Here is a 20724-nt window from a genome sequence, read left to right on the forward strand (position 1 = left end):
AAAGTCCCCAATCTCCACACTAGGCACAGGAAAGCAGCCGTCTAGGGCAGGATAGCTGCCAGCCTGGCCACCAAAGGCCACATGCGAACCCAGGAGCAGGTTTACATGAAAATCAAGTTGGTCCAGTGAGATCCCCGACCCTGAGCCTTGAGATTAGAACATAAGAACGGCCGTACCGGGTCAGACCAAAGGTCCATCTAGCCCAGTAGCCTGTCTGCCGACAGCGGCCAACACCAAGTACCCCGGAGGGGATGGACCGAAGACAATGACCAAGCGATTTGTCTCGTGCCATCCATCTCCAGCCTTCCATAAACAGAGGCCAGGGGCACCATTTCTACCCCCTGGCAAATACCACTCCATGGACCCAACCTCCATGAATTTATCTAACTTCTCTTTAAACTCTGTTATAGTTCTAGCCTTCACAGCCTCCTGTGGCAAGGAGTTCCACAGGTTGACTATGCGCTGTGTGAAGAACTTTCTTTTATTAGTTTTAAGCCTGCTACCCATTAATTTCACTTGGTGTCCTCTAGTACTTCTATTATGGGAACTAATGAACTTTTCTTTATTCACCCTCTCCACACCACTCATGATTTTATATACCTCTATCACATCCTCCCTTCATCTCCTTTCTTCTAAGCTGAAAAGTCCCAGTCTCTTCAGCCTCTCTTCATATGGGACCTGTTCCAAAACCCTAATCATTTTAGTTGCCCTTTTCTGAACCCTTTCCAAGGCCAAAATATTTTTTTGAGGTGAGGAGACCACATCTGTACACAGTACTGAAGATATAGTACTGGGCTTAAACTGCAGCAAGGGAGGTTTTGGTTGGACATTAGGAAAATGTTCCTAACGGTCAAGGTGGTCAAACACTGGAATAAATTGCCCAGGGAGGTTGTGGAATCTACATCTCTGGAGATATTTAAGAGTAGGTTAGATAAATGTGTATCAGGGATGGTCTAGACAGTATTTGGTCCTGCCGTGAGGGCAGGGGACTGGACATGACCTCTCGAGGCCCCTTCAAGTCCTAGTATTCTATGATTCTATGATATGGCGTACCATAATTTTGTACTCCCCCCCCCTTCCCCTGCTTCCCCCTTCCAGCTCCCTTCTCCCAGGTTTCCCCCTCCCCTCCCCCACCTCCTTTTCCCAGTCTCCCCAGAGGTTAATCCCCCTCCCCACTCTAGTTTTGTTAAATAAAAAGAGTTTCTATTTTTTAACACGTGTCCTTTATTTTTTACATCAGGAAGGGGGCCTAGGGAGGGGTAAGTGGAAGGAGGTGAGGGAGGAATGGGGCACGAGTCCCTGATGGGGAGGACTGGAATGGCTCTGCGGGCTCCTTGGGGTGGAAGTTCTCTTGCATGGCCTCCTGGATCCTGACAGCCCCCCGATTGACCCCCCCCCCTCAGATGGCAGCCTGCGGCAAGTGCAGCTGAGCTGATGGCTGAGTGCTGTGATGTGCCGAGTGTGGGCACTCAGGGCACTCCCAAGACAAATGCTTCGCTGTCCCTCATCAAGATAGACAAGCAAGCGGGGAACCCTGAGAACTGTCTGTCCGGAGTGGGGGTCGGGTCCCTTTAAGCACAGCCCTTGGCTAGCCTGAGGCAGCAGCTCCACACTCTAAGTCCTAACCTGATGCCCTGCCAGCACTGGTTCCAGCCAGCCTTAACTTCGGTTCAGGGTCCACTCAATGTGGACATGCTATTTTGAATTAGCAAAACGCTACGTTGAATTAGTTTTTAGGTCTAGATGCACTAATTTGAATTATCTTAGTTAATTCGAAATAATTCGAATTAAGTTAGTTCAAATTAGTGCTGTAGTGTAGACATACCCACAGTGTGTATATCTGTGGAATGGATGGGGCATTTCTTAGTCTTGGTTCCAGGCCAACTTTGGTACAGTGATGTGAAGCATTGCAGCTGGGTATCTCCCAATTTAGGTTTGCTGTAAAGCACCTGAGTCAAATAATCATATTTTCATGACTTGCAGCTGCTAGACACAAAGAACGCCCTTGCCAAGAGAAGTTTCTCCAGGCTCAATTTGACTATGTATTTGAAGTAGCTCTACGTATTGATATGAAGAGTAGTAACAAATCTGAGTTCAATTATAATAAAATAATCAGATATTTCTGACAAGTATGTACTTCTACAAAAATAACGGACAGAGGAATATTCAGGAAAAAGAAACCACCTTAGGCTTGACATCATTTGGATCATCAATTTGAGGTATATCATCCCAGTCCTTGGGTTTCTTTGCTGAAGGATGATTTATTTTCCTTGGCGGCAAGAAATCCCAATCATCTTCTAAATTGCCCGATTCAACTATTTCATTATCAATTTTCACTTCATAAGTCTGATCTGGTCTTAAAATCAGTGTGTATAAATGAGTGAATCCATCAACCTATAAATGTTAAAGAAAGGAAGTTAAATATTTTCTTCCGCCACTTGGAAGTACCACTAAAACATGTACCACTTTTAGAACCAATTTGCATTAGAATCACTTTAATGCAGAAAATCTTTACTATGTATTTTAGAGATGTGTGTCTGTCCATCTCTGAGTTCATTTGTTCAAGAACTCCTCTTAAATGGTAAAAAGTAGGACCACCAAATTTGGTATGTAGCTTCCTCTTATCATACCTTCAAGCAAGGAATGGGATATGCTTGGAATGCAATTATTTCTCATAAAAAATGAAAGGGGGGGGGGTCTGTAGAAGTGAGTTATACTGTAGAATGACCACAAGAGGGAAGTAAGGGGCCAGAGATGGGGACCAGGACAGCTACAACTCCATTGGGACAGCAGGCAGCAGGAACAGAGAAAGGGACAGCTATCTACTATATATTTTGTAGTTTGTTTGTGTGTCTGTATGTCTGTCCTGCATCCAGGGTACAAGCACCCCTCCTCCAGCTGTGCCCCCTGCAGTTGCAATGGCCATGGATAGGTGCTTCTTACTTAGCCCCAAGCTGCTGTGGTGACAGAGGGCTGGGGTTGCCCACTGTCCCCAGGGTAGCCCGCATACTGAATCTCACATCCTCAAAAAATCTCAGAGGGGTAGCTGTGTTAGTCTGTCACTTTAAAAACAATGAGTAGTCCTGTGGCAGGTTAGAGACTAAGAAAAATATATAATATCATGAGCTTTAATGGGCAAAACCCACTTCATCAGATGATGACCCGAAGAGGAATAAACAGAAACCAAGTATTTTATAATAGAAAAAAGGTACCTGTCAATTGTAGGACCTGTGCTAATGAAGCTAATAAAGTGGGCTAGAAGTGTCCCATACTTAACTTTTGATTAAAAAATGAGGTGTTAAAGGTAGGGAAGACTGGCTTTATAATGTGATTAATGTCTCTCTCTCTGTAATTGGCTGGTGAAATTCCTTTGTACAAGAATGACTACTTTTAAATCCATTATTTGAGTGCCCAGGCAGGTTAAAATGTTCCCCTACAGGTTTATGTGTGTTATCATTTCTGATGTCTTTATCAGGCATTCTTAACACTTAAATGCCCACCTGGGGAAGTGAAAAAATAGATTGGCAGAGCCAAACAAGTTCCCAGGAATTTACTTCTCCAAGACAGGCCCAACAAGGAAAATAACACCACTGGTCATCAGCTAGGCCACATCTACACTAGATCTGTAAGATTGGCTTAAGGCAGTGGTCCCCAACCTTTTGAGGTTGTAGGGCACCAGGGGGCGTGGCCGTTGGCCCGCCAGAGGGCGGGGACACTTGCGCACCCGGGGGCGGGGCCCCCCCTAGCCGCGCGCCGGGCCCCCCCTAGCCGCGCGCCCGGGGGCGGGGCCCCCTCCAAGGGCCGCGCGCCCGGGGCCGGCACTCCCCCCCTCCGCCGAGTGCCACGCGCCCGGCGCTCCCCCCCCGCCGTGCGCCCGTGCGCCATGTGCCCGGGGCCAGTGCCCGTGTTGGGGACCACGGGCTTAAGGTATGCAACTCCAGCTACATAAATATGTAGTCAGAACTGGCTTACCCTAAGCCAGGCATGGCAGTGAGGAGTACAGGCACCAGCTGGAGCTGATCTCAGCATTCCATTTACAAGTCTATACTAGAACTGCTAAATCAAATGTCAGAATGTTGATATCTGGCATAGTGAGTGAAGACGTGCCCCATACAGCCCCCCAGCACCACACTGACAATCTGCAACCTATCCTGGAAAACGATCGCTCACTCTCAAAAGCCTTGGGAGACAGACCAATCCTCGCCTACAGACAACCCTCCAACTTGAAGCAAATACTTTCCAACAGCCACACTTCACACCTGAGATACACTCACCCAGGAACCTATCCCCGCCAACTCTATTCACATATTTATACAAGTGACACCATCATAGGACCTAATCACATAAGCCACAACATCAGTGCTCATATAACTGCACAACCTCTAATATATGCCATCTAATGTCAGCAATGCCCCTCTGCCATGTATATTGGCCAAACTGGACAGACTCTATGACAAAGGATAAATGGACATAAATTAGACATCAGAAATGGCAACACACATAAACCTGTAGGGGAACATTTTAACCATTTTAAACTTTTCCGTTAAAAGCATTTGCGGAAAATCATGCCAGTCTAGACATAGCCAAGGAGTCCCATGGGACCTTAGAGACTTGTGAATGGCACCTCAAATCTTGCCTTTGAAATGATAATTGTCATAAATTTGGCATTAGGATTCTTTGCAGGATTATGCAAGATAAAGTCTAGTTAAAAATCTTTAAGTCAAGAAATATATCTGACTTTGAAAAAGTAGCAAGAGAAAACAGTAAGCGAGTCTACATTTTAAATGTGAAACATCTGACTATTCCTTCTTTGTGAACGTCTCTGTGTTGAGAAGGGAAAGCTTTGAACTGTTCCTGGCTTACTCTTCTGTATGGCAGTCAGATCAGCACTGATGGGCTACGTCTACATTGGCATCCCTTTCTGGAAAAGGGATGCTAATGAGACGAGTCGCAATTGCAAATCCGCGGGGGATTTAAATATCCCCCGCGGCATTTGCATTTACATGGCTGCCGCTTTTTTCCGGCTTGGGGATAAGCCGGAGAAAAGCGCCAGTCTAGACGCGATTCCTACTTGAAAGTGCCTACTTGACTTGAAAGTAGGAATAAGAAATCCTCCGGAAAAGGGCTTATTTTCCGGAGAATCACATCTAGACTGGCGCTTTTCTCCGGCTTATCCCCAAGCCAGAAAAAAGCGGCAGCCATGTAAATGCAAATGCCGCGGGGGATATTTAAATCCCCCACGGATTTGCAATTGCGACTGGTCTCATTAGCATCCCTTTTCCGGAAAGGGATGCCAATGTAGACGTAGCCACGGAGTCCAGAGTAAGCACTGTCTATCCTGGCTTGCCCATAGGAAGTATTATAATGCAGAGAGCATAACGTTGATAGTCATGGAAAGGACATAAAGATACAAAACCTCCTACCCACAATCCAAAAATACTTTCCTAATTTACATCCCAGACAAAAACAAAGGTAAGTTATGGTATCAGTCACTTATAGGTGAAAATCTTTACAGGGATGTTGTAACTATACCAAAAGAAAGCATTACAAATCCAGGAAATTCACAGTTATGATTATACTTAAAAATCCAAACATGTTGATTTGTCTTCTGTACCCCAATTTTCATATAACTTAAAAACTACCGGAGTGGGGGGAAGTGACGCAAAACAAAGATACTTACTTCAGCTGCCATTTGATGCTTGCGCTGAAGCATATAATTTAGTTTCACAGGGCCACTTGGTGGCACTGATCTACTTGTCACCCCCTAAAGCTAGCCCTGCATCAGCAACCCCCCCCAACTCATCCCATGACCACCCTTGGCTGAGACACATTGATTTAAATGAGTTAATGTACCCCCTAAAGGTATGCACACTGGTAATGGTAGTAGAGACCTAGTGATGTAAGCTTGGAGGATATACCGTATTTTGCAGACAAAACAATGAGATTGAATCCGTGCTTTAAAATGCAAAATTGAACTCAGCTTTAATTACTGAGTTGCAATTAGTGCCTTTACAATGTTTTTAGTATGACAGACTTTTAAATTATTAGTTAGTGAAAGAGCCTGTTTAAAGTTACCTAAATGCAGCTATTAGGTGAATTTCAACATAACTATTTTCAGGATCTTCAACAATCTTTAAAACTTTTTATATTCCAGTATTTACCTTGCATCTGATTTGTTTCTTGATTGGATGAGGTTTACTCTTGTAATTTAAAATAACATGGACTTTCTTTGTTTCAGATCCACAGATATCTGGTCCTATAAAAAAAGTCATACTGTCTATTCTTTTTATACACATAGGCTACGTCTAGACTGGCCCCAAATTCCGGAAAAGGGATGCAAAGCAGGTAAGTCAGCATAGGGAAATTTGAAGGAATTATTCAAAGTAGGAATAAGAGCTCCTCCGGAATAGGGCTTTATTCCGGAGGATCGGGCCAGTCTAGACGCTTTTTTCCGGCTTTTCCCCAAGCCGGAAAAAAAGCGGCGGACATGTTTATTTAAATCCGCGGGGGATATTTAAATATCCCGCGGATTTCCCTATGCTGATTTACCTGCTTTGCATCCCTTTTCCGGAATTTGGGGCCAGTCTAGACGTAGCCATACAGCTTATTTCATATCTTTTTTATTCATGTCATCCCTCAATACCATAGGTCACTTGATCAATTCCCATTTCTGTTCCCATTGCTTCTCTTCCAATTTCTAGATTAGCCTCACAGTTATACTCTGATTTTACTAAGATAACAAAGTGTGCTTGGGGGGGGGGGGGGAGGCACTACCCAGAGTATCAATTCATGACAAAATGCTTAGAGACTGAGTTGCCACAGCTCAAGACTGGGGTTCCTTCACTACCAGGCTACTGCACTAGGCTACACAGCATAGGAAGGAGGTGGGCAGCCCTCAGCGGAGATAGAACAGTTTAAGAACCCTCCCCAATGTAACCCATTCCACTGGCCCTGCTGCTGCAGCCCCCTCGGGGAGCACCCCGGCTACCTTCAAGGAGCAGCCAGTAACAGGGCACTGGAGCCCATACAGCCCCAGCTAGCCTCACAACTGCCCTTATTCCTACACCTCCTCACCACCTGCCCTCTCTCCTGCACTCCCACCCCCCGCCCTGAGCCTTTCACCCCCCCCACCCTGAATCCTGCACTCACTGCCTGCCCTGAGCCCCCGCTGCCAATTCCTGCTCCTTCCACACCCTGCTCTGATTCCTGCACACACCATACTCTCCCCTGAAACCTCCCACATACACATCCCAACCCCCTGCCCTGACTCCTGCACTCCCGGCCTTAAATCCCCAAAAGGACCCAAGCAATGCTGGGTAAATCCTTTAGTATAAATATACTAGAAGATTTATCTGGTGTTGCTTGGGACCTTAATTTTTATTTTTCCTCATTTAAATCATTATTCTGGAGTGGGGCTGGTGATGAGAAGACTTCTCCAGACCTCTTTCACCACAGCAACTTGGGGTCAGGTGAGAAGCACCTTTCCATGGCTGCTACAGCTCCAGCATGCAGTTGGGGGAGAGGTGCATGTCCCCTGGCTGGGGCAAGTCCAAGTGTGCCTACACCCTGTACTCCCCAACCAGAGTGAGGAATGCAGCACACAATGCACTTTGCCCTTGCTTCCTGATAAAGGGGAACAGCCAGAAATATTCCTGTATGAATCTGGGGAACCTAGTCCCCCCCCAACCTCCCTAAAGGGTGCCTTGGGGGTGGGAGGGTCGGGGCTGGGGCAGTCCAGGATCAGGAGAGGGGCTCCTGCAGCTAGACCCTTTCTGCCTGGTGATTCTGTCTCTCTTTTCTGTATTGTTTTATGAGAATATCAAATCATTTATAATTATAATACGTATTTTGACAATTCATGCTTAAAAATATTTGAACCAGATAGATGCTGAATTGCTGATCAGTCACAGCATTTTTTACCTTTTCAGGGAAGTCTTGCATTAAATCTTTTGCTGTATCAGTTCTGGATTTGTCTCTGAATAATTGTGCAGCTATTGTGACAATATTTTAGCAATGCACATGTCCTATATAGGTGCTACAGGACTCCTTGTCACTTTTGCAGATCCAGACTAACACGGCTACCCCTCTGATACATGTAACTAAACTCACCAAACATAATGTAATACTGTGAATCTCCACTCATATTTTTCTGATCCAAGTTTGAGGAAAAGACCTTAACGTATCCACCACCACAATCTATTTTCTGCTCATGTTTTACTGTATATTGAATGACCAGAGATCTTCCTTTATTGTTAAATGGTTTAAATCGTGATGAAATGGCATAAAATTTAGAATTTTCGGTAGTTTGCAGACCTATAAAACATTAATATTTACATATGGTAACATAATACTTACGATTTTATCAATAGCATATAAAAACAAAACAGATTTTAATTACGTTAGAATAGGAATCCAGAACATCTCTGTGAAGGCAAATAGATTTTGAATCAATATTAATTTATGAACTGGATGGATGCAAAATTTGCTGTGGAAATCATGGGTTCAACTGTCTTCATTTAAATTTAAAGTAGGGGACATTCTCATGTAATTTACACTGTTATAAATTCAGAGTAACTCTGTGGCTTACATCTCACGCTTTACATCAGTGTAATGTAAATGTTGACAAAACATCACAAAAAGAATGACATAACAAGAGAGTTTTAAATGAAATCACAAAAAACAGCACTTAATATGTGATAATTTGTATAAAGAGCACACAGCAAGGCATATTTTAATTTGTATCAGAAATGATACAGAAATATGGAAATAATCTATTAAAAGCCTTTGAGGGGGTCAACAAAGAGGGGAAGAAGGGCGATTCAGGGAATATAGATAGTGTACTTGGACTTTCAGAAAGCCTTTGACAAGATACTCATCGAAGTATCTTATTTCATGACTTAAACTAGTCATGAAATAAGAAAGAAGATTCTCTTATGAATCAGTAACTGGTTAAATATACAGTTGGACCTCCCTGGTCTAGCACTCTCGGAACTTGAGTGGTCTGGCCTGACTGTGCTATCCTAGGGAGCTGCCAGCCTCCCAGCCAGGCTCTCCTCCTGGCCGCTAGTCACAGCTCCCAGGTTCCCCTCTGTAGCCAGACAGGAACCCCCTTGTAACATCCATTTTTGCTTGCCTGAAGCATACAGGGCACACAGAGCAGAAGGCCCAGGCTGTGTAACCGTGAATGGCTGTAAACAGAGATACGCCAATTGCTAACCAAGAGGCTGCCAAGGAGTGCCCTTGACTAAAACCCATATTAATACGAACACACATCCATCCGCGGGGGGAGGAATCTCTCGCCCAGTAAAAAATGTCTAGTGCTCACAATTTAGTTATCTCTCTTGCAAGTGTAAATTAACTTGAAACTTGCTTGTAAGAACTGGCGCCACAAAACGAACCAGTACAATTCAGCATCTTAAATAAAAAAAAAGGATACGGGCCCCCAGGGGTATATAGATGGGTCCAGCAGCGCATTTTCTCTGAGTGTCAATCTACCATCTATCTGCTGGTCAGGTTTGGTGTTTGATCTCCCGAGGTTCCAAGGGGACGCCCACCTCGTATTCGTCTTTCCTAGAAATTAAGAGACCGGCCCTGGCCTAACACGCTAAAGTCAAAAGGCACAGAAAGGGGTAAAAATTGTACCTGGATGTGGTCCTTTGTTTAAGTATATATATACATAAACTTAAAGCTCTTTAAAGATTAAGCTGTCACTTGGTATCATTATTTCTATTTTCTATCTTTATTTTCTTTGTAACCATTTTTAAAATCTGTATTTGTTAGCATTTAAAAAATAAAGCAATAGCCATTGTAACCATATGCTTTTATAAGTCTTTTAATAAACCTGTAACTGTTTAAGTTTTAACCTAACTCCTTCAGTTGTTGTAACAAAACCAAGCACAATTTAAAAAAACTTCAGCCGGTCATAAAGGGACAGACATAAGGAAAGCTTGGGCGTTTGGATCTGTGTCACTCCCAGGTAACAAGATCCGTTGGGGCACCTTTCCAGCCTTTCCCAGGCTGCCCGCTGCGAAGGAACTTTGTGTTCTAGCAGTTAAAATCTAAGGTGTAATAAGCTCTTCCTATATAACGGGGCGTCTGTTGGCCTGCTGGCCACCCTCTGTAATGGAACCCCGGTCCTAGCAGTAAAAACACAAACGTTAAACCTTTTCTCAAAAACATACACACACACACTGCCCTAACCGTCGGCTAACACCCTCCTGACTGTTGACCTCATTGTTGATCCCACCTCCTGGGTCCCACTCCTGGCCCCAGCCAGGCTCCCAGCCACTGGCCTGGCTCCACTCCCAGTCCAGCTGTGTTACCAGCTGCCACCCCACCCCATCCCCCTTGCTGCAGTCCTGCTCCTGGTGTGGCTTCCAGACACCATTTCCAGGACTCCCAGCCATCGGTGTCCACTTCCAGCTGCCAGGGCCCTCTAGTCCAGCAACATCCATGGTCCTGCTGAACCACGGATGTTGCTGGACCAGAGACTCCTGAATCAGAGTGGTTTATATTTTTTTTAAAAGCAGGAAAAGCAGTTTCAGAGTGAAAACAAGTAAATAGCAGTGTCTCCCCAAAGGACATGAACTGGGACCAGTACTGTTCAAGGTATTCATAAGTGATCTGGAGAAATGAGCAGTGAGAAGGCAAAATTTGCAGATGATACAAAATTATTTGAGTTAGGTCCAAAGCTGATTGTGAAGAATATCAGAGGACTCTCACAAAACCAAGTAACTGGGCCCAGGGCCATCCCCTAGGGCAGCAGTGGCCAACCAGTTAGACACTAAGGCTACGTCTACACTGGCATCCTTTTCCGGAAATGCTTAAAACGGAACAGTTTTCCGTTATAAGTATTTCCAGAAAAAGTGCATCTACATTGGCAGGATGCTTTTGCGGAAAAGCACTTTTTCCGGAAAAGCGCCCGTGGCCAATGTAGACGCGCTTTTCCGGAAAAAAGCCCCGATCGTCATTTTCGCGATCGGGGCTTTTTTGCGGAAAAGACTACTGTGCTGTCTACACTGGCCCTTTTCTGGCATAGTTTTTCCGGAAAAGGACTTTTGCCCGAACCGGAGCAGCATAGTTTTTCCAGAAAACACTGACAATTTTACAGTAGATCGTCATTGCTTTTCCGGAAAAGCAAGCGGCCAGTGTAGACAGCTGGCAAGTTATTCCGAAAGAGTGGCTGCTTTTCCGGAATAAGTGGCCCAGTGTAGACACAGCCTAAGGGTACGTCTAGACTACAGGCTTTTGTCAACAGAGGCTTTGTTGACAGATACAGTCGATAAAGCCTCTGTCAAAAAAAAAAAGAACATCTAGACTACAGCCAGTTCTGTTGACAAAGCAAGCCACTTTTTCGACAGTCTAGACTCTCTCTTTTGAAAAAGCAGTGTGGATGCAATAGCGCCTTTTTTCGACATAACTCTGTCAAAAAAAGGTGTTATTCCTCTTAGAATGAGGTTTACCGCCGTTGATAAAACTGCCGTGTTCTGTCGACTCACTGTCAACAGAACTCAGCAGAAGTGTAGACGGAGGTATAGTTTTGTCAACAAAAGTCCACTTTTGTTGACAAAACCCTGTAGTCTAGACACACCCTAAGAGCCAAAATAGCCATAGATAGTAGTGCAAAGAGCTACCCACCCCTCTCCCAGAGCCAGGCAACCCCAGATTATTTTATTCTTTTATTAACGTGGGTCTCACCAGATACCAGATGCCGCAGCCACACTCTTCTCCCTCCAGGCGCTGGGGCATGTGCAAAGAGTGGCCATGAACTGTCCTGGCATGCAGCTCCAAAAGGCAATCCAATGTTCCACTGAAGGCAGGTGCTGCCGTCCCCTCCCCAAATCCCGGACATTTTTTATGTTTTAAATAAAGCTGGGAAAGAGACATATTTCTCTGAGCAAAGAGCTGCATGTGGCCAGCCCTGTCCTAAGGGGGCGGGGGACCTGCAGCAACCCTCACCTGTACCTCAGGAGTGAGGCCCAGGGCAGCCACCGTAGGCCAAGCACTGCCTGCACCTTCCCTTTCTCTTCCTCCTTACCCTTCCCTTGAGCAATTCAAGCTGGAGATTACCAGGGAGCCTGGCATGGGGTGGCAGCAGAGGTCTCCCCTGCACTCACTGCAGTGGTGGGAGCCAGAGTGGCCCAGCAGCCTGCTCTGCTCTGCCACACTGCCCTCTCCCACCACCACAGTGAAGCCAAGCACAGAGGGCGGTGGGACAGAGCAGGCTGCCAGGATGCTCTGGCTCCCGCCACCAAGGTGAATCCAGGCTGCTGCCTCATGTCAGGCCCCAGGTAATTCTTTGGGTCACCCTGGGACTCAGTCATAAGACCATTGAGGTGGCCACTGTGGGGCAATTGCCTCAAACTGTCTTAGGGACAGGACAGCTCTGATTGGTCACAAAAATGACATATGAAATTCAGTGCTGATAAATGCAAAGTAATGCACATAGAGAAAAAATAATCCTAGCTATACATACAGAATGGTGGAGTCTAAATTAGCTGTGACCATTAAAGAAAGAGATCATAGGGTCATTGTAAGCAAACAATCCACATCTGCTCAATGCACAGCAGCAGTCAATAAAAAAAAAATCAAATAAAATGCTAGGAACCTTTAGAGAAGAGAGAGATAAGACAGAAAAAAATATAACCACTATATAAATCCATGGTATGCCCACATCTTGAATATTGTGTGTGCAATTCTGGTCATCTCTTCTCAAAAAAGATATACAGGTTGGACCTCTTTGGATCTCCTAGGGAGATTGCTTCCCTCCTGGGCTCCCCTATCAGCCCTGTTCACTGGCACTGGCTCCAGATAGGGCTGTGCTCCCTGCCACACCAACCCAGCTTATGTTGCACTCTGGATCCTGGCCAGCCCCAGTCCCAGCAGAGCTCTCTGGTCCAGCAAGATGCTGCCAGACCAGAGAGTCCTGGATTTCAGAGGTTCAGCTTGTATTGGAATTTTAAAAAAACAAAGAAAAACAATAAAAATGTTTGTGTGTATGGAACAGCTTCCCTATGAGGAGAGGGTAGGCTCTGGACATACTGGTTGCTATAGAACTTGGCTCCTGAATGGATTCCATGATGAGTTCTACGCTTATCCTGCTATGGCATTTGCATAAGCTGGGTTGGTGTGGCAGGGAGCACAGCCCTATCTGGAGCCAGTGCCAGTGAACAGGGCTGATAGGGGAGCCCAGGAGGGAAGCAATCTCCCTAGGAGATCCAAAGAGGACCAACCTGTATATCTTTTTTGAGAAGAGATGACCAGAATTGCACACACAATATTCAAGATGTGGGCATACCATGGATTTATATAGTGGTTATATTTTTTTCTGTCTTATCTCTCTCTTCTCTAAAGGTTCCTAGCATTTTAGGATAACAAAGGGAAAAAGGGCATAAAAAGATTGTTTACCATCATTTTCAACTGGGGTGGGGTGAAAGAGATGAGTGCATTGTAGTGCAGGGAGTAGGGAGGGAGGAGATGGGTATTGACAACACGTACCAGAACACCCACTGCACTACGTTGGTCCCATCCAGCACTGGGAGCCTAACTGTGCAGCAGGAACTGTGGGATAGCTACCCACAGTGCATTGCTATCAAAGTCAATGATAGCCACGTCAAACTTTTGCACATAGTGAGGACATGCATCATTGATTTTACTAAATCAGATGCTAAATAACATACCTTACTAAATTTGACTTTATCTCTCAGTGTAGACAAGGCCTATATTTTCACCTCCTTATCTCAGTCACATCAAATATAAGTTGTTTGTTTTCATTTTTCAGATCCTACAAATTCTGTATCCACTCTATATATTATCTCATTCACTATCAAGCTGATGATATCAAGCTCACTTCTCATTTGCCCATAATACCAACCTCCATCCCCTACTTGTTAAATTTTTAAATACTTGTGTTTAAAGCACTCCCATGCTCCCCATCACCTTGGGTCCTTTCTTGGATTGAGAACTGGTTAAAAGACAGGAAACAAAGGGTAGAAATAAATGGTAAATTTTCAGAATAGAGAGGGGTAACTAGTGGGACTAATCCTTTTCAACTTATTCATAAATGATCTGGAGAAAAGGGGTAAACAGTGAGGTGGTAAAGCTTGCGGATGATACCAAACTGTTTAGGACAGTCAAGACAGAAGCAGACTGTGAGGGACTCCAAAAAGATCTCACCAAACTAGGCGATTGGGCAACAAAACGGCAAATGAAATTTAATGTGGATAAGTGTAAAATAATGCACATTGAGAAAAATAACCCCAACTATACGTACAGTATGATGGGAGCTAATTTGGCTATGACAAATCAGGAAAGCGATCTTGGAATTATCGTGGATAGTTCTCTGAAAACTTCCACACAGTGTGCAGCGGCGGTCAAAAAGGCAAATAGGATGCTAGGAATTATTAAGAAAGGGATAGAAAATAAGACACAGAATATCTTACTGCCCCTGCATAAAACTATGGTTCGCCAACATCTTGAATACTCATAGAATCATAGAACCATAGAGCTGCAAGAGTCCTCAGAAGCTCATCAAGTCCAGCCCCCTGCTCTAGGTAGGACCAATCCCAACTAAATCAACCCAGCCAGGGCTTTGTCAAGCCGAGACTTAAACACCTCTAGGGATGGAGACTCCATTACTTCCCTAGGTAATCCATTACAGTGCTCACCACCCTCCTAGTGAAATAGTTTTTCCTAATATCCAACCTGGACCTCTCCCACCACAACTTGAGACCGTTGCTCCTTGTTCTACCATCTGTCACTACTGAGATCAGCCTCTCTCCATCCTCTTTGGAAGCTCCCCTCAGAAAGTTGAAGGCTGCTATCAAATCCCCCCTCATTCTTCGCTTCTGCAGACTAAACAGACCCAACTCCCTCAGCCTCTCCTCATAGGTCATATGCTCCAGCCCCCTAATCATTTTGGTTGCCCTCCGCTGGACCCTCTCCAATGCGTCCACATTACTTTTTGTAGTGGGGGGCCCAGAACTGAACACAGTACTCCAGATGTGGCCCCACCAGAGCCAAATAAAGGGGAATAATGACAGCCCTGGATCTGCTGGCAATGCTCCTCTTAATGCAACCTAATATGCCATTAGCCTTCTTGGCTACAAGGGCACACTGACTCATATCTGGCTTCTCATCCACTGTAACCCCCAGGTCTTTTTCTGCAGAACTACTACTTAGCTGGTTGGTCCCCAGCCTGTAACAATGCTTGGGATTCTTCCATCCCAAGTGCAGGACTCTGCACTTGTCTTTGTTGAACCTCATCAGATTCCTTGTGGCCCAATCCTCCAATTTGTCTAAAGTGACTCTGGACCCTATCTCTGCCCTCAAGCGTATCTACCTCTCCCCCTAGCTTAGGGTCATCTGCAAACTTACTGAGGGTGCAATCCATCCCCTCATCCAGGTCATTAATAAAGACACTGAACAAAACCGGTCCTAGAACCGAACTTTGGGGCACTCTGCTAGAAACCGCCTGCCATCCTGACATTGAGCCGTTGATCACTACTCGCTGGGCCCGGCCTTTTAGCCAGCTTTCTATCCATCTTACTGTCCATTTATCCAATCCACATTCCCTTAACTTGCTGGCAAGTATATTGTGGGAGACCATATCAAAAAACTTGCTAAAGTAAAGGTGTATCACATCCACTGACTTGCCCATATCCACAGAGCCAGTTACCTCATTATAGAAGCTAATCAGATTGGTCAGGCACGACTTGCCTTTTGTGAATCCATGCTGACTATTCCTAATCACTTTACTCTCTTCCAAGTGCCTCAAAATAGATTCCTTAAGGATCCCTTACTTGGTTTTTCCAGGAACCGAGGTAAGACTGACCGGCCTATAGTTCCCTGGATCATCCTTCTTCCCTTTTTTGAAGATGGGCACTACATTTGCTTTTTTCCAATCATCCAGGATTTCTCCCGATCTCCACAATTTTTCAAAGATAATGGCCAAAGGCTCCTTAATGACATGTGCCAACTCCCTGGGTACGCTCGGATGCATTAAGACCGGACCCATAGATTTGTGTACGTTTAGCTTTTCTAAATAATTCCTACCCTGTTCTTTACCCACCAAGGGCTGTCCATCTTCATCCCATCTTGCTTCACTTAGCACATTAGTCCGGGAGCTGACCTTGTCCGTGAATACAGAGGCAAAGAAAGCATTGAGTACTTCAGCTTTCCCCACATCATCTGTCACTAGGTTACCTCCTTCATCCAGAAGGGGCCGCACACCCTCCTGATCACCTTCTTATTATTATTAATATGCCTGTAGAAACCTTTCTTGTTATCCTTCACATCCTTAGCCAGTCGCAATTCCATTTGCGCTTTCGCCTTCCTGATAACCCCCCAGCATTCTCGAGCTATACATTTAAACCCCTCCCTAGTCATTTGTCCAAGTTTCCACTTTTTGTAAGCTTCCTTTTTGTGCTTAAGTTCACCAAGGATTTCCCCCATAAGCCAATTCAGTCTCCTAACATGTTTACCTCTCTTGCTATGCATCGGGATGGTTTCTTTCTGTGCCTTCAATAAGGCTTCTTTAAAATACTGCCAGCTCTCCTGGACTCCTTTCCCCTGCATGTTAGCATCCCAGGAGATTCTGCCTATCAGGTGTCTGAGGGAGTCAAAATCTGCTTTTCTGAAGTCGAAGGTCTGTATTTTACTACTCTCTTTTCTTCCTTTGGTCAGGATCCTGAAATCTACCATCTCACGATCACTGCTTCCCAGGTTGTCACCCACCTCTGCTTCCCCTATCAGTTCCTCCCTGTTTGTGAGCAGGTCAAGCTGCACACGGCCCCTGGTCGGATCGTTCAGCACTTGTACCAAGAAGTTATCCCCAACATTCTCCAAAAAAAAACCTTCCTCAATTGCCTGTGTACTGCCGTATTGGTTTCCCAACAGATGTCAGGGTGATTCAAGTCCCCCACAAGAATGAGAGCCTGCAATTTGGAAGCTTCTCTCAGTTGTCCGAAGAAAGCCTCATCTTCCTGATTCGGTGGCCTGTAGTAGACTCCAACCACAACATCACTGCTGTTGTTTTCACCTCTAAACTTAACCCATAGATTCTCAACAGGTTTTTCTCCCTCTATATACTGGAGTTCAGAGCAATCATAGTGCTCTCTTATCTATAGTGCAACTCCTCCTTCTTTTCTCCCCTGCCTGTTCTTCCTGAACAGTCTATACCCTTCCATGGCAGCGCTCCACTCATGCGAGTCATCCCACCAAGTCTTGGTTATCCCAATGAAATCATATTTCTTGGACTGGGCCAGGGCCTCCAGTTCTCCCTGTTTGTTGCCCAGGCTTCTCGCATTAGTGTACAAACACCTCAGATAACCAGTTGATCGCCCTACCTTTTCCATTGGAGTCAGGGGTCCTACTTTGTTGCTTTTTCCTTCCCAATGAAAATGCCAACTACTTAATTAGCTGATTATCTGCATTTTAACAGCCTTACACCAGACTACTTACTGCCAGCTGGCATGGAAAGGTGTCCTTCCTTGCAAGACAAAATAAGGCAGGCCTCTCCATAAGCCTTGAGAGAAGGATGAAAGAGTACTTCTATGAGAGCTTTATGGAGATGTGCCCAGAGAATTCCTGCTCCATCTCTAAACACATTAACAAACGTTTCTGAGGAGATGCCGCTGGTTAGGCACAGTGGCCGCCACAGATCACACCCAATTGCTTTAATCTACTTGTAGCATGAGAAAAACTGTGAAGTCATCAGAAGTGCCCTCCCCGCCACCACAACCCAGCAGCGAGATGTCCAGGAAGGAGGGGATTAGCTCCAAAGTTATAAAAAGGTCGTGACAGTAGGTGAGATTGAATGCTCCATTCGGCTGCTGGCCAGTCTCCTCCTCATCTGCACTGTCCTCCATGCTGCTGCCAGAGGAGTGTCTTGGGAGGAATCTATGAACTTGTTTGGGAAACTGGTAGGGTTCCCCCCTACCAGAATCCCATGAAGCTGTTTTTAGGTGATGATCCAGACCATTCATTTGCCTCCTTTGTCTTCTGGTATGCCTGTCTGAGCTACTTTATTTTGACACAGCACTGTTGGGCATGGGTGGCAGGTGAAGGCCCAGCTGTGGAAGGCAGCAAAAGCACCATTCCTTCCAGCCAAAGCCACAACCCTTCCCCTGATGCCATGTCCCTTCACAACCTTCCCCCACAGCCATGCCCCATCCAACCCCAGCTGTGGGCCATGGCTATTGCGTGTAGAGGCGTAGCGAAGGAGGTGCGGGGGGGGGGAGGGTAATTGCCCCCAGTGCCATGCTAGGGGGGCACCAGCCTGGGGTGAGAGCAAGCGCACGCTGCGCAGGCTCACCTGGCATAGGTGGTGAGTTATATGGCCGTCTCCCCCGGCCCATCCCTGCCGTGTGCAGCATTCAGTCAGCTCCCCCTTGCCTGCACACGCTGCCGGCTGCTGCTGCCACCACACACAGCGTTTCCAGGTGACTGGGGAGATGCTCGGGCATAATGTGATGTCACGGCCCGGGACTTTAAAAGTGTGCTGTGCCACATGGTGCCACGCGGCCTAGCTTCCGGTTTGGAGTCCAGGGACTTCTGGGGCTCGAGCGCAGAGTCTGGCCCCACAAAGTGGAAGGCAGAAGGTACAGCAGGGCAGGGGAAAAACTAAGAGGAAGGGGTGGGAGAGGAAGGGGCTTGTGAGGAGGGGGAGGGAAGATAGAAATGCCAGGGGGGGCAAGTGGAGACAATGATGAAAAGGACAGAGGAGAAGGTGCCAGTGGGAGGGGGACAGGGTGATGCTGCGAGAGGAGAGGGTAAGGGCATTAGGGTCTAGAGGGGGAGGGGGAGGTACTGGGAGAAGGCTTGAAAGGAGGGGTGGGCATGAGAAAGATGGGGATGGAGCAAGTCACGTGGGAGGGCACAGAGGCGCATGAGGGCAGAGGGTGGTGAGGGGGTGAAAGAGGGAAAAAGAGGGCAAAGGGGGCAGGGGCAGTGAGGGCAAGGGGAGGCACCAGGAGGATGCAGGGCTAAGGGAAGGTACAGGTGCCATGGGATTCTGGGGGTGAAGCAGAGGGGCAGACACCTCCAGGGGAGGGACCAGCACCAGAGGAGAGAGGCAGGGCAGGTGTGTAGAGGGAGGTGTTAGAAGAGGAGATGAGGAGAGGTAGCTCATCTGATCAGAGTGGGGCTACTGGAGGAGTGGGCACAGGAGGGAGAGAAGGGCTGCTGGAGGGGGGCAGGTCACAGGAGGGCTGAGGGCAGTGAGAAGGGCAGGAGTCAGGACAGCAGAGGAGGGTGAGGAGTTGGGGGGCAGCAGGCACCAGGGGAGATGATGGAGCAAGGAGAGGAGACATAGCAGCAGAGAGAAAAGGTAAAGGTTTAAAAATATTTATTAATATCTTGGTATGCTGCCCACAGCCAGTTTGTTTGCGCCTCACAGTGCAGTTTGGGTTTATGTGGGGATCAACATGTGGCCGGCAAGTGGGAGCCAAAACAAAAAAGTAGTCAGTGTAATGATCTTCTGTTGATATGGTTTTAGTAGTTAAATTCTTGGACTGTCATTGCTCATGAAAAGTGCTGTTAGATGGGTAGAAATCAGGTAAATATTGCATTTTATTAATATCAGCAGAACTGACTTAAATGGGGCCTGTGTGTTGTGTAGTCTTGCCTTAATCTTTGTATTCATGCCTGTCAGTGTGAGAAGCTATTTGTATGTATTTGCTTGCATATGCATCCACACTTAAGTTGAGGTCCTCAGCATGTTCTGCAAGTATCAGTGTGGCCCCTGAGGCTTCCAAAGTTGAGTTGCCCTAGCTCATCCCTGACAGGTGTCTGTCTAACCTGGTCTTAAATATCTCCAGTGATGGAGAGTCTGAAATCTCCCTAGGCAATTTATTCCAGTGTTTAACCACCCTGACAAGCAGGAAGTTTTTTCTAATGTCCAACCTAAGCCTCCCTTGCTGCAATTTAAGCCCATTACTTCTCATCCTAACCTCAGAGGCCAAGGAGAACAATTTTTCTTCCATGCCCAGCTTTGCAATGGGGCTGTAGACTGGGGGGAGAGGGGTGGAGGCAGGCAGAGGTGTCTCCCTGCAACAGATGTAGACATGTCTTTGCATTAATCATTCTCTCATTGAAGTTTTTAGCTTTCTATTGAGTCCTTTTACATGGCAACTTTGTATTACATCTTGGTAGAACAGTCCCTAGGACAAGTGAGGCAAAGACTGTCCCTGTGGGGTGAATGAGGTGGGAAGGGATAAGGCGGAAGGTGAGCACCTCTGGGCAATTGCAAATGCTGGAAAGGGGATGGAGAGGGGATGGAAGTGGGCCCATTGAAAGGAGACTAGACCTGTAGATCCCTTGGGGGTCAGCAGCAAGGGCCTGATTTGGGAAGCCCCCTCTTTGGAGGTGAATGTGGCAGCATTGAGACACCATCCAGAAGCAGGCGCCACAGACACTAACTGCAGATTCATGGGACAGCTCTCACAGATCTTGAACATGCATAAGATAGATCTGCAGGAGGTGGGGCAGTGGCATAGCAAGGGAGTCGGAGGGGTCAGTTGCCCCTTGGCACCATGCTAGGGAGGCTCCAATTTAATCCCATTCTGCTCCCCCCCATTATCCCTTCAGATCACATGTTCCTACTCCGCCTGCCACCAACAGCTGGAGCCTCCTCCCTGCCTCGCTGCTCCAAGCCTGACCCTCCTCCATCTCCACTAGCGGGTTAATGCATGTGGGAGCCCAGCCCCAAACTGTAGGGGTGGGGGA

The 20724-nt window shown here is 46.4% G+C and overlaps 1 protein-coding gene across 7 annotated transcripts in view; it reads right to left on the reverse strand.

Annotated features, from left to right (window-relative positions):
• Positions 1 to 20724, reverse strand: part of CALR3 (calreticulin 3) — a 43938-nt gene that overhangs the window by 18311 nt on the left and 4903 nt on the right. For 5 of the 7 annotated variants that reach the window (XR_016348205.1, XM_089774977.1, XM_075903373.2 and 2 more), the window contains 3 exons: positions 8110 to 8313; positions 6162 to 6256; positions 2185 to 2394 (listed from right to left, as the gene is read on the reverse strand). Coding sequence is in view for 6 of the 7 variants with exons in the window: in XM_089774977.1 (XP_089631103.1) it covers positions 2185 to 2394; positions 6162 to 6256; positions 8110 to 8313 (509 nt within the window). In the remaining variant the exon portion in view is untranslated. The remainder of the gene's footprint in view (positions 1 to 2184; positions 2395 to 6161; positions 6257 to 8109; positions 8314 to 20724) is intronic. The other 2 variants (XM_089774978.1, XM_075903375.2) reach the window with 1 other exon arrangement.

Source organism: Pelodiscus sinensis, chromosome 32 (genome assembly GCF_052426305.1).
Source record: "Pelodiscus sinensis isolate ZL-2025 chromosome 32, ASM5242630v1, whole genome shotgun sequence".
NCBI classification, from domain to species: Eukaryota; Metazoa; Chordata; order Testudines; family Trionychidae; genus Pelodiscus; species Pelodiscus sinensis.